The sequence below is a fragment of the Pan troglodytes genome, chromosome 3 (genome assembly GCF_028858775.2).
Source record: "Pan troglodytes isolate AG18354 chromosome 3, NHGRI_mPanTro3-v2.0_pri, whole genome shotgun sequence".
Classification (NCBI taxonomy): Eukaryota; Metazoa; Chordata; class Mammalia; order Primates; family Hominidae; genus Pan; species Pan troglodytes.
In genome coordinates, this window is record NC_072401.2 from 16,506,029 (window position 1) to 16,523,263 (window position 17,235).

Here is a 17,235-nt window from a genome sequence, read left to right on the forward strand (position 1 = left end):
CGTTCACCCCAAATCCCATAACCCAAATACAGCATGATTCAGTAATTTGGGTAGAATCCTCTCTACACTGATTCTGTCTCTCCAAAATTGTAAGCAACCTAAGGAGCCTAAAATACTACTGCCTCAGCATCAGTGGACAGACTAAAATCTTCCTAATAGACAAAATAAATTCTTTTACACAGTATTCCTTTACAAAGTTTGATTTTGGCCAGGCACAGTGGCTCACGCCTATAATCCCAGCACTTTGGGAGGCCGAGGCGGGCGGATCACAAGGTCAGGAGATCGAGACCATCCTGGCTAACACAGTGAAACCCCATCTCTATTAAAAATACAAAAAAATTAGCCAGGTGTGGTGGCGGGCACCTGTAGTCCCAGCTACTCAGGAGGCTGAGGCAGGAGAATGGCGTGAACCCAGGAGGCAAAGCTTGCAGTGAGCCGAGATTGTGCCACTGCACTCCAGCCTGGGCGACAGAGCGAGACTCCGTCTCAAAAAAAAAAAAAAAAAAACAACTTTGATCTTAAGTTTGTTTAGAAAATATAATAATCTACAGTTTTTCTCTTCAGTGAAAATCAGAATGAGTTTCCAAACTGTGGCTGCTGTAAGATCTGAAGGCGTACACTCTGGGGACCTGGATCACACTGTGGCTGTCAACCATGTGGCAGCTGCTGGCTGGGCTGGATGATGTTTATCAGTGTTCAATAACAGGTTTGTTCTTGTTTTTAAATCTCCGAATGACACAATTGTAAAGCTCTGATATTTGTTTAGTTTTGACAGCTTTAATGAGAAACTGTTTTTTTAAGAGGAAAAGAACAATGCAATACTTGGCAACACATTTCTCTGTACTGACCTTCCAATCACAAAATCACCTCAAACTGTGAATCTCACCTGCTACGACAGTCGTGGTTTGGCGTTGTACTCTGTCAGGTATATCATTAAGGGATTGATAGCCCTGAAAAATATTTCAAAATAAAAGGATGTACACAGTTAAGTCAAAGACTAGTTGACTAGTCACTCATTTTGCAACTCAGTACGAGTAGAGAGGCAAAATAAAAATATAACATTCATCTTAAGGGTGAAATGATCATTATATGGTCATCAAGAGTCTAAAAAATCCCCTTTAGAGAGCATTGTCTTTAAATTACATCAATCAAAGGTCGTGTTAGAAGTTTTTCATATAGGGGGTCCCCATAATTTTAAAATCAACATATTTACACAGAGCCTAGGTACTATTATGGGTACATACATCTATACCAGTGGTTCTCAACTGGGAGAAATTTTGTTCTCAACTAGGGTATGTTTGGCAAAGTCTGGAGACATTTTGGTTATCACAGTTGTGGGGTGCTGCTGGGATTGTGTGGGGAGAGGCCAGGGATGCTAATAAATACCCAACCATGCACAGGAGAGCCCCCGCCGCTAACAGCCATGCACAGTGTCACCAGTGCTGAGGTTAAGAGACACTGATCGGTACAATATCCCATGGGCAGACACAGAAAGTGAATTTCTAAAAACAGAATCTTACTTTCTAATTAAAAATAAAATTAGAAATATAGTCTAACCGAAAAAAAAATGTCCTAAAGCATGGCTTACAGAGGATACAACTGTGGTGAGGATAAAACAAAAAACAAAAAACAACCGTGCCGAGCGATAGGGCTTTGGGGCTAAACCCCCCATGAGAGGGAAATATCATTATTTCCAAATAATTCAACTAAACGTGCAGCCTTTCCTCTGGAAGAGGTTTAGTGGGTGTTTCTTCACTGTCTGCTGGTGTACTTAGCCGTCTGCCAGGGAAAAGTACAGCACTTTCAACCTTCATAAGATTTATGGTGCCAGCCAGTTTCCACCTTAGACTAGCTACATCAGATGTCACAAAATGAACATCCATGACTTCCGTTTCCTCCAAGGAGACTAAGCTACTCAGCACACCAGTGCTTGTGTTGGTTTTCTATATGCCTGACTCCTTGACATTCATCTGTGTCTGGACTTGCAGATGTCATGGGGGGTTTCACAGCTGGAAGGTGTCTTACAGATCTCCCGGTTCAATGCCTTCTTTAACAAATGAAGTAACACCAGAGTGCAAAGACCAAGAAATTTTGAATAACTTGTTTAAGGGACCACTTACTTTGTCAGTAAGTAAGTGTCTGGTAAACACATGTAGACAAGTGTTTAATCCATTTATGCTGAAGGTTGCAAATATTTTTTGTGAAAACTCAGAACCTGATGATGACATTTGGCAGTAGGATATAAATAACTCCCACAAGCTTAGCGTTCCAATAATGGAACACTAGGCATAAATGGGTTAATAGAGATTTGAGACTTTTTACATCCATCCTAAAAGACAGAGTTAAGAATAAAACTATTCTCTCATTTTCCCATAGGCCCAGGCACTCTACTGAACCATAATCTAAAAAGAAATATTTATTGCATACTCAGTATCTATTAGTTGAATAAACAGCAAGATTTGGTAAGCTACTGGGGAAATCAGGGCATTCCAGACCAATGCTGTCCCTGCGTTTTTGGGGGTTTACAGTCCAGTGGTGGGAAGGGAGATATTAAAGAAATAATTACAGTTATGAGGAAATTAACAGAGAATATTTGCAATGCTGCAAGAATGTATTAAAAAGGGTTTGACCCAGTCAAGAAGCCCAGGAAAGGCCTGTTAAGAAGGTGATATATGGACTGGGCGCGATGGCTCATGCCTGTAATCCCAGCACTTTGGGAGGCCGAGGCGGGTGGATCACCTGAGGTCAGGAATTCGAGACCAGCCTGGCTAACATGGCAAAACCCCATCTCTACTAAAAATAAAAAAATTAGCAGGGTGTGGTGGCGCGTGCCTGTTATCCCAGCTACTCGGGAGGCTGAGGCATGAGAATCGCTTGAACCTGGGAGGCAGAGGTTGCAGTGACCTAAGATCATGCCACTGCACTCCAGCCTGGGCAACAGCGCAAGACTCCATCTCAAAAAAAAAAAAAAAAAAAGAAGAAGAAGGTGATACATGAAGCTTAAAAAACTAAGTAGCGGCCGGGTATGGTGGCTCATGCCTGTAATCCCAGCACTTTGGAAGGCCAAGGGGGTGCAGATCACTTGAGGTCAGGAGTTTGAGGCCAGCCTGGCCAACATGGTGAAACCTCATCTCCACTAAAAATACAAAACTCAGCCAGGCATGGTGGCGCACAGCTGTGATCCCAGCTACTCAACAGGCTGAGGCAGGAGAATCGCTTGAACCCGGGAGGCAGAGGTTGCGGTGAGCCGAGATCGCACCACTGTACTCCATCCTGGGTGACAGAGGGGGATTCCACCTCAAAAAACAAAACAAAACAAAACAAAAAAACAACTAAGTAGCTAGCTACTTGGAGGGGGGAAAAGAAGAGAGTGCCAAGCAGAGGGAAGAGCATGTGCAAATGCGTGAAGGTGGGTAAGAGCAAAAAGAAAACCAGTATAGCTGACTCACTGGCAGAGGGGGACAGCATTTTGTATCAGAATCAGTGTGGGGTTCAGCATTACATCCACTAAATTCTGAGGCCTAGGAAAGCAGAGGTCATGTTCTTCTTGATCTCTCATGGTCTTAGCATGCCACTTCATACATCATAGATGCTTAACAAAAATTCTGGGAACTGGAAGGATGCCTGGAAGGTAATAGCTATCACCCTTCTTGGCAACCTTTCTCTAGAATTTCACTGCTTTTTTGCTATTTCCTATTTTCTTATGTACTAGTCCACCCTTTAAAATGATATAAAATCAGTGATTGTATTTTTTCCAAAAGCATACCTGTTGGACCAGGCCATCCAAATCTGTCCTAAGAACGTTATTAACGTTGTCAAGTTCTGCATCCACGGGTGGAAGCTGAAAATTTATAAAACAAAATATAAGACAAGGTTGTTACCTTCAAAACAATTCCTCATGAAGAAAGAAGTCATTGTATATCCAAGGCCCAAAGCATCTATACTACAGGGCACAATAGCAGTTTCTTTTGAACAATAGGGTTTTATTTGGGAAAAACACAGCTCAGACCCTCCTTGACAAGCACTAATTTTTTGATGTCTGGAGGTCTCTTGCTGTAATCAGCTAAAAAAAAAGAGGCAAAGAAATGTAACACAAATGTAATATATATGACTTCACAATTTCAAATACTAAAGATGGTTCAATAAAATTGTAAACAACCTTTTTAAAGTCACTTTTAAAAGCAATGTAGTCAGTGGTTATATTAGTGAGTAATCTGGAATCGTTTTTCCACTTACAGTATTATATATGGATTTGAAGTGCTCTAGCTCCTACCAATACTGGGACGAACATCATATGCCTCTCACATGATGTCCAAGAACATAATATCACTACTGTGATATTTCCCTGGCAAATATGAGTAACTTTAATCCCAAGAAAACATCAAACAATCCTAAACTGAAGACCATTCTACAAAGTAAATGGCCTGTTCAAAAATGTCTGTGTCACAAAAGAAAAGACATACTTAGAAACTGTTCCAGATTAACAGGAATGAAAGAGACATGACAATAAATGACAATGTGTGATCCTGGCCTGGACCCGGGACTGGAAAAAGAGAAGATAGTTATAAAAGGCATTTCTGGAAAGATAAACATTTGAATGGACACTGTGGATTAAATGGTAGTGTCGGGTCAATGTTATCCTAATTTTGATCATTATATAATGATTATGTAAAGTTAGGAAGGACAATAAAATATTTAGGGGTAAAAAGGCATGATGATGTCTACAACTTATCCCCAACTTACCTTTTGAGAAAAGAACAAAATGCATATTATTTTATGCATGTATATATTAAATGATATGAACAGACAGATAAACTGATAAAATATGATAAAGCAAATGGTGCAAAATCGTGACCCTTGAAGAATGTGGCCAAAGGGTGTGAACAGGGATCCATGCATTCATCTTGCAAGTTTTCCACATGTTTGATACATATTAAAAATAAAAAGTGCACCCCAAAAGGATCTATCTCAAACAACTCAGTTGCAACTAAGCTCTAAAAAACTGTTCAATCAAAAATGATTATAGTGATATCCAGACACAGATGTCGCAGGTGAAATGTCTGAAAAACAATGGAATGAAATGTAAAAGTGAGAAAAATGTATCTATACTAAAATGTTATTTTATATAAAATGTAAGGTGTCCGGGCGTGGTGGCTCATGCCTGTAATCCCAGAACTTTGGGAGGCTGAGGCAGACACATCACTTGAGGTCAGGAGTTTGAGACCAGCCTGGCCAACATGGTGTAACCCTGTCTCTACTAAAAATACGAAAATTAACCAGGCATGGTGGCGGGTGCCTGTAATCTCAGCTACTCAGGAGGCTGAGGCAAGAGAATCACTTGAACACGAGAGGTTGGAGGTTGCAGTCAGCTGAGATCGTGCCACTGCACTCCAGCCTGGGCAACAGAGTGAGACTCCATCTCAAAAAAAAAAAGTGAGGTGTGTATCTAACTAAATAAGTTAGACATCATTAATAGACATGGTCATTTTACCTATATCTCAGAACTTCATGTAATCCAAGTTGTTCCAAATTCTTTTTAAAAAATATTTTCTTTGGGAAAATGGAATTTTCTTCTATTTCAGCATACATGGCTAATAGACTAGGCACATATTTAAAATTTTTTTAATTCTTAAAGGTCTACATGAATATATTCTGTTTCCTTTTTTCTTTGTAAAGTTGAATTAATTCTGGTATGTTTCATTCAATGGCAGAGAACTCTCATGAAGCGGTTCCCTTTTACTCCTTTGCTCCTGCTGTGGTCATTCCAATATGGTGATCAAATGACTCAAGAAGGCTGACAGAGGCCAGGGGCTAACTGTTCTCCAAGTCAGGCCACCATGCACTGGATAGGTCACCCACGCTTAGCCCTGCCCAGCAATCCCCAGCATGCAGCCCTTGACCATGGCAAGCTCATGCCTGCTCACCTGCCTCAGTTCAGGGTTGCTATTCAGCTGGCTTAGAGACAATCTGATGCTGTTGCAGATTTCACTTGATGGACGCACCAAGCACAGAGGGTCATTGAGAGATGACCGCAGGCTAGTTTTCACGCTGGTCAGACTGCTGCTAAGCTGAGTACTTTGTTGGTGCAAGCTCTTCAAGGTGCTGTTCATGTTCTCCAACGCCTCTTTGGTCTCCTTGATCGCTATGGAAACACAGCCCGCTTCAGAACACACATGCCAAGTCCTTCCTCATCTAGAAAATGTGTCTAAAGGGACTTGGGATGGACTGGTAAATGACTTTAGATGGCAGTGAGAGGGACACACTGCAAGGGGCAGTCTGAGAGGGGAATACAGGAGCATCGCTAGGCTGCTGTAACAGCTGCTGCAACTAGCTCCACTCTTCCACTTGGGGTCTCTTTCCAACAAGAAGCAGGGGGCAAGCACCAACCCAGGAGCACAATGGGGACACCTCAATGCAGCATTAACTGGCCAGCAGTGGCCAGCAAAGTTGTCACCACCCAGCCTCGAGGAGCTCAGTCCAAACAAGTCAATCCCAGCAGTGTAAACGCACATCAAAATGGATTACGCCCAGATATATTTTAGCTCTATTTATTCTAAGAGTTGGAATCAAAACTAGCACAGTAGTTAAGAGCACGGTTTTAGATTCAGGCAGGTCTAGGCATGGATCTCAGCTTTGCTATTTGCTGTGTGACTAAAAATAGGCTCCTGAACCACTCTGAGCCAATTTCCTCATCTTCAAGTACTGAAACACCACCACATTCATCATGCAACATGGAGGTTAGATCAGTCAGATGAAAATGCCTCAAAGGCAGTGATCCGTTTAATTTTGGAAGCCCTACCCCCTAGGACACATTCTCATACAGAGAGTACCCAACTAACAGTAGTTCAATTTATGATTTCTCAACTTTATGTTAGTGGAAAGCTATATGCATTCAGTTAAAATCGTACTTCGAATTTTGAATTTTGAACTTTCCCAGGCTAGTGATATGTGGTAGGGTACTCTCTTGCAGTGGCAGCGAGCCACAGCTCTCAGTCAGCCATGCAATCAAGAGGGCAAACAACGCATATTCTACAGTGTATTAAAAGCATTTTCCACTTACAATGTTTTCAGTTCACCATGGGCTTATTGGGATGTAACCCCCATCGTGTATGTGGAAGGGCATCTAGTACTAGGAAACCCAGAAGAATTGTTTGCTATCCTGATCTATCTGGATGGTGGAGCTACCTATACATGACTAGGGAGGTAGGGAATTACAACTTTTTTCTACAGTGGCTTAAAGCCACAGCAGTAAAAGATGTGAAATTTAAATTAGAGGGCATTGCTTTTCTTCTAAGCAAATAAATCTTCTTGGTCAGGTCTTTGCTCTGTGGTTCACAGAACAGATGGTGGAGGATCAAGCTGCAATTGGGTGTTTCAAGGAAAAGAATGAATGCCCTTAAAAACTGGCTTCCCCACCCTTTCCTGGCAGCCACATAACAGAAAATACTTGAGTGTTAAAACTACACACACACACACACACACACATTTTAAAAATGTTTCCGTGTTGAGTCTAGCCAAAAGTAGCCCGAGGTTGCATCCCAGTTCTGCTTCTACCCTGCTACAGCACATCTGGCAAACTCTCACTTCTCAGGACCTCGGTCTCATCTATAAATTAGGGAGTGTGTTGGGTCACCTCCTGGTTACTACAAGAGTCTGATTCCAGGTTGTGCCCTAATAGCTTGTGGGGCTGAGCTCTTAGGAGATGGTCTCCCCCATGCTCACTAGGTCTGGTTAGATACTGCAACCTAGCTTTGAGGATGTACCCAGAGACCTGGGGAGGCTTCCAGAATTGAACTGTATCCTCCTTGGTCTCAAATTTGTATCACTTTACCTGAATAGAAAACCTTAAACTCTGCTTCAAACAGTATTTTCTCTTGAATTTCAGTCTAATCATAGCTTAACAATGTTTAAGGTTGTAATAATATTCAGGACTATCGAAGAGCACCCTGGGTATCAGTTTTTCATCTCTCCCACCTATCATCCAGTATTGTCGGTGAAGCATGAAGTCTGGTATCTGGCTCATAGCAGAAGCTCAACAAATATTAACCACAGCAAAACAAAAAAGAACTCAGCTGCAACCCAGAAGTACACCAGAAATACACAGAAGAACACAAAAGAGCAGGCTAAAACACACTTCATGTTTTAATGTTCTGTGGTTTACTCCTCACAGCCCTTTTCACTTTGACTTCAAGATAAGTTATCTTAAGGCAAGAACCACCACCACCACCACCACCACGACCACCACCACCACCACCACCACCAACAACAACAACAGAGAATGACAGGTGATAAAATAAATGCATGGCCCAGGAAATGTGTATTAAGCACTGTTCATAGCCATTCTAGCCTATGGATAATATTCTGTCATGTCACAGGGAGGACTCAGAAGTAATAAATACATGTTTTCCAAAAGCTTCAAAGTATTTTATGTCTATAAACTATTAACTGGGTTGTAATTCTGGGAGTCAGTCCAGGCCCACCAGGATCATATATGTTATGTATCTGAAATAACTGGAAAAGATATCTAAGGTTCTCAATTTTAGTTAATTACCATTTTGCCAGCCCATAGTATATTTCCTTTATAGGTCCTGATCTGCAGTCCAAATATGGTTTGCACACCAAAACAATTGCATGCTTCTTCTCTCTCCAAAACCCACTAAACACATAGGGCTGCAAATCATTTTTAGCAAAAAAAAAAAAAAAAAAAAATTGCTGGAGTAGTTTATTAAGCATGTTTTAAGAAGTTCTGGCAGCACCAGAGGCTAAATTTTAACTTATTCTGGCTGAATTAATAAAACAAAAAAAAGAACTTTAATAATAACACAGGAGGCACTGAAGAGAAAAAGAGAATCTTTGAATTATCTTTTACCTAAAAAGTACTATAATTCAGTTACTAAAAATTGCAAGAACATTGGGCAAAAAGTAAAGGTATGCATCAACCACAGTCCATCATTCATATACTTTTGCCCAGCCTTCACTGTTACTTAATTTGGGGCTGGAAGAGACCTTGGATCTCTTCAATATTGCGAACATAATATATGTGATCTCTTCAACATTGCAGTCACATAATATATGTGAGCTTGGTGGGCCTGGAATGACTCCCAGAGTTACAACCCAGTTAATATGTTATAGACATAAAATACTTTGAAGCTTTTGGAAAACAAAAAGATCTTGTTCAATATTGCAAACGCACTGACGCACGAGGGATCCAGGCTGCAGTGTTGCCTGGCATCATCTGGGGCCATGTGAGCACTGGAATCCCAGATTTCCAATTCTCCCTCCAGAGGTGCACGTGTTGCCTCCTTGTGGATGTCACCACAACACCCTCCATCTTAACACTCTTCAAGGTACTAAGTCCCATCTAGGGTGGTCCAGGTAACACCGGCTCTTGTTAGAACGGGGTCTGAATCCCAACTCCACCACTTCCCCCAGCTACCCAATTGCTATGGACTGAAGTATGTCTCCCCCAGATTCGTATGTTGAAGCCCTAACCACTGATGTGAAGTTTAGGGAGGTAACTAACGTTAAATAAGGTCATAAGGGTGGGTCCCTAATCCAACAGAACTGATGTTCTTACAAGAAGAGGAAGTGACATCAGAGATGAGTGTCCCAGACAGGAAATGAGACTGGAATGATGGACAGGGGCCAGGTGTGCAAGGAAGAAAGGAGTAGGGGAGAGAGGGAAGGAGAAAGGAAGGAAGGAAGGAGGGAAGGAGGGAAGAAGGGAAGGAGGGAAAGAAAGAAAGGGAGGGAGGGAGGGTGGAAGGAAAGAAAGAAGGAATGGAGAAGCCACGTGGAAAAAACCAGGACAGGAAGGCAGGAGGCAATGGTCTCTGAGGTCATATCCCTTCTCTGGGCCTCCGTTTCCTTGCCTGGAAAGAAAATGGTTGGTAATGAAGAGAACAGATGTCTAGAGAAATCTAAGCCATCAACAACAGAGGATGTTGTTCGTGATGTTATTGTCGATGTTGACAATGTTGTTGTTGGCTGGACCCTTTGCAGGGTCAAGGAGAAAGGGAAGGAAAGGCCTTTCAATTAGTTAGGACTCATCTTAACAACTCCTGGCCTGTTCTGCACGTCCTCCCGTTTCTGCACATTTGTCTCAGTTGTTGAACTATAAGGCATGCCAAAAGGAACGGGAATAATTTTCCAATTTCCACGCAATTCTCTTCTTTATGGACTATGTTCTCAGGGATGCTAGCTCATGAAAGTAAAATTCATATTGGCAAAATGAGTGTTTTACATAGATGTAATTGTCCTCTCTATCAAGTACCTAGCAAGGACATTTTTCTCAACATTAAGAAGGGCCTAGGAGGTCTTTTTTCATTACAGTGGAGCATGCAGTTTATTAAAATCAGTATATCTGTCACTTATACCATTGACCATGGAGGCTTAAGATATATATGTATATTTCTTGCTTCTAAGTTTCTCTTTCAGGAAGGAAAAAGGAATCAATTTCCCTCTGATTGACCTAAATGTCTATAGGTTCCTCGTCTTCTGTATCAGGGTCAACAAATTTTTCTATAAAAGGCCAGATAGATGGTAAATATTTTAGGCTTTGTGGGTTACACTATGTCTCTTCCAACGACTCAACTCTGCCATCATAGCACGAAAACGGCCACAGATGATATCTAAACAAATGCGTATGGCTGTGTTCCAATAAAACTGTGTTTAAAAAACAGGTGGTGGACCCCTAACAAATTCTGCCCCTATCATCTGAAATGGCAACAGCTTTGGCACAAGCTTTAATAAAGAGCACAACCTTAGACACTTCTCAAAAGAAGACATTTATGCAGCCAAAAAACACATGAAAAAATGCTCACCATCACTGGCCATCAGAGAAATGCAAATCAAAACCACAATGAGATACCATCTCACACCAGTTAGAATGGCAATCATTAAAAAGTCAGGAAACAACAGGTGCTGGAGAGGATGTGGAGAAATAGGAACACTTTTACACTGTTGGTGGGACTGTAAACTAGTTCAACCATTGTGGAAGTCAGTGTGGTGATTCCTCAGGGATCTAGAACTAGAAATACCATTTGACCTAGCCATCCCATTACTGGGTATATACCCAAAGGACTATAAATCATGCTGCTATAAAGACACATGCACACGTATGTTTATTGCGGCACTATTCACAATAGCAAAGACTTGGAACCAACCCAAATGTCCAACAATGATAGACTGGATTAAGAAAATGTGGCACATATACACCATGAAATACTATGCAGCCATAAAAAATGATGAGTTCATGTCCTTTGTAGGGACATGGATGAAATTGGAAATCATCATTCTCAGTAAACTATCACAAGAACAAAAAACCAAACACTGCATATTCTCACTCATAGGTGGGAATTGAACAATGAGAACACATGGACACAGGAAGGGGAACATCACACTCTGGGGACTGTTGTGGGGTAGGGGGAGGGGGGAGGGATAGCTTTAGGAGATATACCTAATGCTAATTGATGAGTTAATGGGTGCAGCACAACAGCATGGCACATGTATACATATGTAACTAACCTGCACATTGTGCACATGTACCCTAAAACTTAAAGTATAATAATAATAAAATAAAAATTAAAAAATAAAATAAAATAAAGAGCACAACCAAGCTATTGCAACACAGTGTCTTGACCTGAACTGTCTGCATGGCCACGGATGGTGGCTCTCCCCAAGCCAGCTCTCAGGGAACAAGAAAAGAGTGAGCAAGCCTGCCAAGCCCAGGGACTCCTGGATGGAACTTTCTTTGGTCATTTTTGTCCGCTGCTTACCTGTTGCCATGGACTTAATCTCATCAAGAACAGGGATGATGTTGGGTCTCAGTCGGTCAAGAATTCCGCCTCCTAGCACTGAATTGATACCTACATGCAAATAAGCACAAAGATGGTGAGGGTGGCCTCTGCTCATCTCTCCACCCCTCCCTCATTCTCTCCACACTGCCTCAAGTCCCTCCTGCTGCAAAACCCATTTGCATCCTGGACCCTGTCTAGGGGTCAAACTCGTGTATGGAGATTTCTCTTCAGGGTCTCTGCACCAACTGTTCCCCAGTGAAAAATTAATCACTACAGACTCACAGACCTGGTATTTACTTATACCAGGAGCATGGTGTTATCATCTTGACCTGTGTGTAACTCTCTGTGTATCTAATCTCTTCAGCTAGACCGGAGTTCGCACCTGGACTGCACTCTGCGGGGGGCTGTTGTGAGCGTTATGGGATGCTTAGAGGCATCCCTGGCTTTGACACGCTACATGTTGGTAGCACTGTCCCCACCCTACCTTCACCTCATTGTGACAACCCAAAATGTCTCCAGATGTCACCAAATGTGCCAAACATCACCCCCCGGTTGAGAAGCACTAAGCTAAACCGTGGCGTGCAGGGTTGAGCCCTCTCCATCCAGCCATTTCTGAAGCCACCGGTTTCTCTGAGGAGCTGGCTGCGTCTGTGCAGGGCACCTGGCAGGAAAACAATCTTTCCCTCACGAAGGAAATGGAGAATGAGAGCTTGTGATTGCAAGAATGCTAAAGCTTTCCAGTAAGTGTAAAATGAAAAAACAAAAGGTCCTGCTGCCTGTGAAACAGATGCCTTCGATGAGGGCTAGATTCTAATCGCTGAGTAACAAATGACACATTGGCAATAAGGCTAGGGAATCATCTTTCTGTCTTCCCCAACTTTCACGTACATCATTTCTTAGTCCATGTTTTATGGGAGATGAGTCAAAACAAAGAAAAAAAATGTGAAGCAACTTTAAATTTTACTCACTGTTCAGATCTGTGAACGCCTTGTCCTTGGTAGTGTTGTACTGGGCCAATATATATTTGATTTGCTGAAAAAAGAACATTCTGTGAAACCTCCCCTTCTAAGGTCCAAAGGCAATAAAAGGGCAAAAAGAGATTTAATATACAAAAGTTTTCCTGAATCAGGACATTTTCAGGTAAAAGTTCCTAGAAACCTTTCTGCTTTCTGACAAGTTGGAACCCATGAGCATCACACATTTAGGCTGCTTCCTGCCCAGACCCTTTTTAAAACGATGTTCTGAATAGGTAATTCATCAACATACTTCTGGAATAAAGAAAGGGGACTTCCTCTCCCATCCCCACCCTTCAACCATCCCATTGCCCTTCTCTAAAGACAATTTGTGTGTCCGTGAGTATGTGTACGTGTGTGTGTGTGTGTGTGTGATAGAGACTATGCTTGTGTGCCCTTCCCAAGGAATTCGATATACCTATGCAGACATTAGCAAATGGATGTTTATAAAGCTGGATGGTTTCATTACAAGAGTAACTTTGTGCAAGTGATGGAAAGTTAACTATACTGCCAAAAAGAAAGGACAATAAGGCCCAAAAACTTTTATTTTTTAAAAAAATCATAAGAACCTTAAAAGTGTTAAGTCCTTCTATAATACGTACTGTAATGTTAAGTTATATCTTAATAAAATAAAAACACCAATTCTGAAATTTGGCTTTTGTACTCTTGAAAATCACTTTCCAGGGCTTTATTTATTCATCCAGGACATTAACAGATAACACCAGTCTACACTGATTCACTGTGTTTCTAGAAGGTTTGAATGAGATTCCAAATATACACAGGAACTCCAAAAAACCAAAAATATAAAGCATCGCGGTACATAGAGATGATGGTTTTTACCTCTGGAGTTTCATTCAAGAGAGTTCGCAAGTCCTTGAAATTGCTATCTGCCAGTTTCCGACTCCTTTTGATCCGGGTTCTTACCTGGTGATTTGCCACAAAACCATAGAAGATGCCAATGCTGCAGGAAAAGGCAGAGAGAAGAAAGAGCATTTACTGTGTGGTCCATGGTTCTTTGTCCAGGTCCAGGCAGCAGAGCAGGAGTCAGGGAGGAGCCCGCAGAAGGACTGGCCTTTCCTCTCCCGCTGCTCTCTCCTCCCACATCCTTCCCACTGCCATCCCACAGTCAAACCACCACCCACGTAGGGGCTACAAAACAGGACTCAGTCCTCTCAGAGGAGGCAAATTTCCACTCTGTTCAAAATGACTCTCGTCAATGGAACAATGTTCACAACAAATTGTGGAGGAAATAGGTGCAAAAAGGTTATAAGGCAGCATGCATGATCCATTCCCATTCCTGTCCTCATGTGAATGTGTGTACACACCCTCCTGTGTGAACATATGCATGTGTGTGAACACACACACACACACACTTCTGCTCCCTGACCCCCCAAAGAAGGCTATAGAAAAAAACATCAAAATGATAAGAGTACTTGGGCTTCTAAGGCTTTTGGTTTCTCTAATTGTCTGTTAGTGCCTGTATTGTCCAGGTTGGAAAGTAACATGAGTTACTTTAGCATTAAAATGCTATGTGAGAAGCCACATACAACAGAGCACCTATGTGTTATTTCATCTACAGAAAGTGCAAAAACCAGTGAAACAGTGGTGCTGGAAGTCAGTGGTTATGCCCAGAGCAGGGGTGGAATGGCAGAGTACTCTGTTCATGGGTGGATTCACTTCATGGACACTTACGCATATGTACTTGTGAAAAGGACACTTTCCTCCATGTGAAATATACTTCAAAAAAAGCTTCAAAAAACGCCATATGAAAGGCATCTTACAGGAAAGCCTTCTCTATGTGAAAAAACCAAAACGTCTTTTTTCAAGCCATCTAAAATGTCTAATGTAATAATTTTTAAGGGCTCTTACTGTTGACTAGTTACTAATAATCCTTTGACTTAAAATAATTTGACCAGTTGGCCTGTTTTTGTGGCAAAAAAATGTTCAATTAGAAGGTGCTAATTGCCAAGGTTCTGTTGAATTTGGCCACTAGATGGCAGTAAGGAATTACATAAACATAGCCGAACTATTTTTACCTGCAGAAGCAAGTAACAAACTTGTTAGTTTGTAATCATCCAGTGGAAGATGTAGATATGGTTTTAGAACTAAGTTTTGCAAATAATAGGCAAACTTTAAAAACATATCAGAGGCAGAAAATCAATACATTGCCTCTTCAGCAAAAGCAATGTCTTGAGGCTTTGTCTGTGCATATAATTACGGGTAGGATGACTAAACATCCCATTTTTTGTACCTAAAATCCCATGTCCCATTTCTCCATCCTGGGTAAATGGGGACAGTTATTCACCCCACTTATAGTATAAATACATTCCAAGGAGCATTGGTTCATTACTGGTTTCAAAACATACTTTTCCATTGCAGTACAACATAGGTCCATTAGGTTTCCCAAAATGCTCCAAAAAAGTCTATATAATATAACGTTGAGGTATATTTCCTATGGTTAACAAGTTGCAGTGTACTGAATACTAGACTAGGGGCATAAGATTTGGGTTCTGGGTCCTGTCCTGCCACCACCGTACTGTACAAGCCAAAGAAAATCACTTTCTTTCTGTGGACTCCAGTTGGTACCTCCAAACTGAAAAGATCAGTTTAGATCTTTAGGTGTAATTAGATAAATTAGATCCAGTCTAACTTATATTAGATAAGCGCTTCTCAAGCTGTAAAGGAGAGTAGTACTGGATGTACACGTTCTCTAAGATTTTTAAGTTTGGGTTAATTCTGATGGTAATCTTATAAAATAAATATTAACAATATTCTGTCCCATTTGGAATGACAGCCTTATAATTTGTCCTAAATTTGCACTGGTATTTTGGGAGTCAATGCACTATAGCAATAAGAGTTATGAAATCAGGCACTCATGCCAAAGAGGTCGAATGACTCAAAATAATGATTTTGGAGTTTTGTGAAGAAGAAACACACACGAACACACACACACACACACACACACACAAGTTGAGTCAGCAATGCACCTGGAGCTTGCTGCCATGCCAAATTCAAAACATTCTAGACCATGACAAGTCAGGCTCACCACCTGAACATACCTGATGTTCACAATGGGGACTCTTGCTCTCTCCTCCCAGCATGTCCAGATTATTTTATTCACTCGTCAGATTCCAGATATAAGAAGTAAAGGGAACTTGGGAGAAAAGCACCAGTCCAAGTCCACTTTCACTTGACCCTCACTGACCCCTCCACCCATCCCCAAGAGGGAGAAGAACCTCCATGCCTTGAACTCCCAGAGGCTCTCCCTTTAATTCTGATGGGATAGGTCTCACTTCACACTCTAATTTGTCTTTATTCTTATCTATGTTTAATTTTCCTAAAAAGAGGTGGAAACTACTTCTTTGTTAACTTTGTATAATACAGTCTTGTCTACACCGGGTGCTCCATGAAGGTGAGTTTAGGGGTCAAGCTTTGGTTTCATTTGGGCTATTTAGAAGACTGGCCGTATGTCTAAGTGTGAGTCAGAAACTGTCTTTGTGCCTTTATTGAATAAATGTCCTTACTCACAAGATCATCAGTCAGTGAAATGAATTGCAATACATTTCACTACAACACTCGATTTCAATGCTACATATTTTAGACCTACATTTCTACTAATCGATAATAGATCTAATTAAAATTAAAGCATTGATAATTTTTTTAAAAAACTGTACTAAGCTGGGTGTGGTGGCACATGCCTGTAATCCTAGCTACTTGGGACACCGAGATGGGATAATCACTTGAGCCCAGGAGTTCCAAGTCCAGCATGGGCAATATAGCAAGACGCCATTATTAAAGAGAAAAAGAAAAAAAATCTCTACTAAGTATAATTATAGAGTAGAAGTTAGTGATTTTCAAAGCTGATTTTCAAACTAATGCACAAAGTAAATTTTGTATTTAAATTCTAATGCCTGTGTAAGCAGGCAGAAAGCATTAAGGAAAAATTGGGTAGCATGGGGTCATGGGAGCTGGGAGATCAAAAATGGGCTGGAGGAGCAGCTAAATCTGCAGGTCTCAAAAGCACCACCATGATGGCAGATAAATATTACTGTATCTTCCCATTATCCACAAAAATCTGGGAATCTGGATTCTTATGTGAAATCTCCCAATTTTTAAATATTAGCAACTAACAAAAAAAAATTACATACTATGCAGACCAACAGATGGTCTCCATGTGCAATCTCAAATTTAAACCTATTCAAACACAAATAAAGAACAAAGAAATTATGCTTTGAGGTATTGATTTAGACACTCCCTGTTGTTCAGTGTATTTTTTGAGCAAAAAAAAAAAGTATGTGAATAAATATTTTTATTTGAACAACCTCCAGTCAATTATTAGAATATAAGGATACTAAGAGACATTTGCCTAACACAAAAAGGAAATCATATTTCAGTGAATATCAGTTCTCTGGCATTTGACATAA

General features: G+C 41.1%; 1 protein-coding gene across 23 annotated transcripts in view; it reads right to left on the reverse strand.

Annotated features, from left to right (window-relative positions):
• Positions 1-17,235, reverse strand: part of PROM1 (prominin 1) — a 115,023-nt gene that overhangs the window by 41,350 nt on the left and 56,438 nt on the right. For 21 of the 23 annotated variants that reach the window (XM_003310250.7, XM_009447398.5, XM_063809407.1 and 18 more), the window contains 6 exons: positions 13,652-13,772; positions 12,767-12,830; positions 11,778-11,867; positions 5,925-6,142; positions 3,767-3,841; positions 887-950 (listed from right to left, as the gene is read on the reverse strand). In XM_003310250.7, coding sequence (XP_003310298.2) covers positions 887-950; positions 3,767-3,841; positions 5,925-6,142; positions 11,778-11,867; positions 12,767-12,830; positions 13,652-13,772 — 632 coding nt within the window. The remainder of the gene's footprint in view (positions 1-886; positions 951-3,766; positions 3,842-5,924; positions 6,143-11,777; positions 11,868-12,766; positions 12,831-13,651; positions 13,773-17,235) is intronic. The other 2 variants (XM_054682793.2, XM_063809410.1) reach the window with 1 other exon arrangement.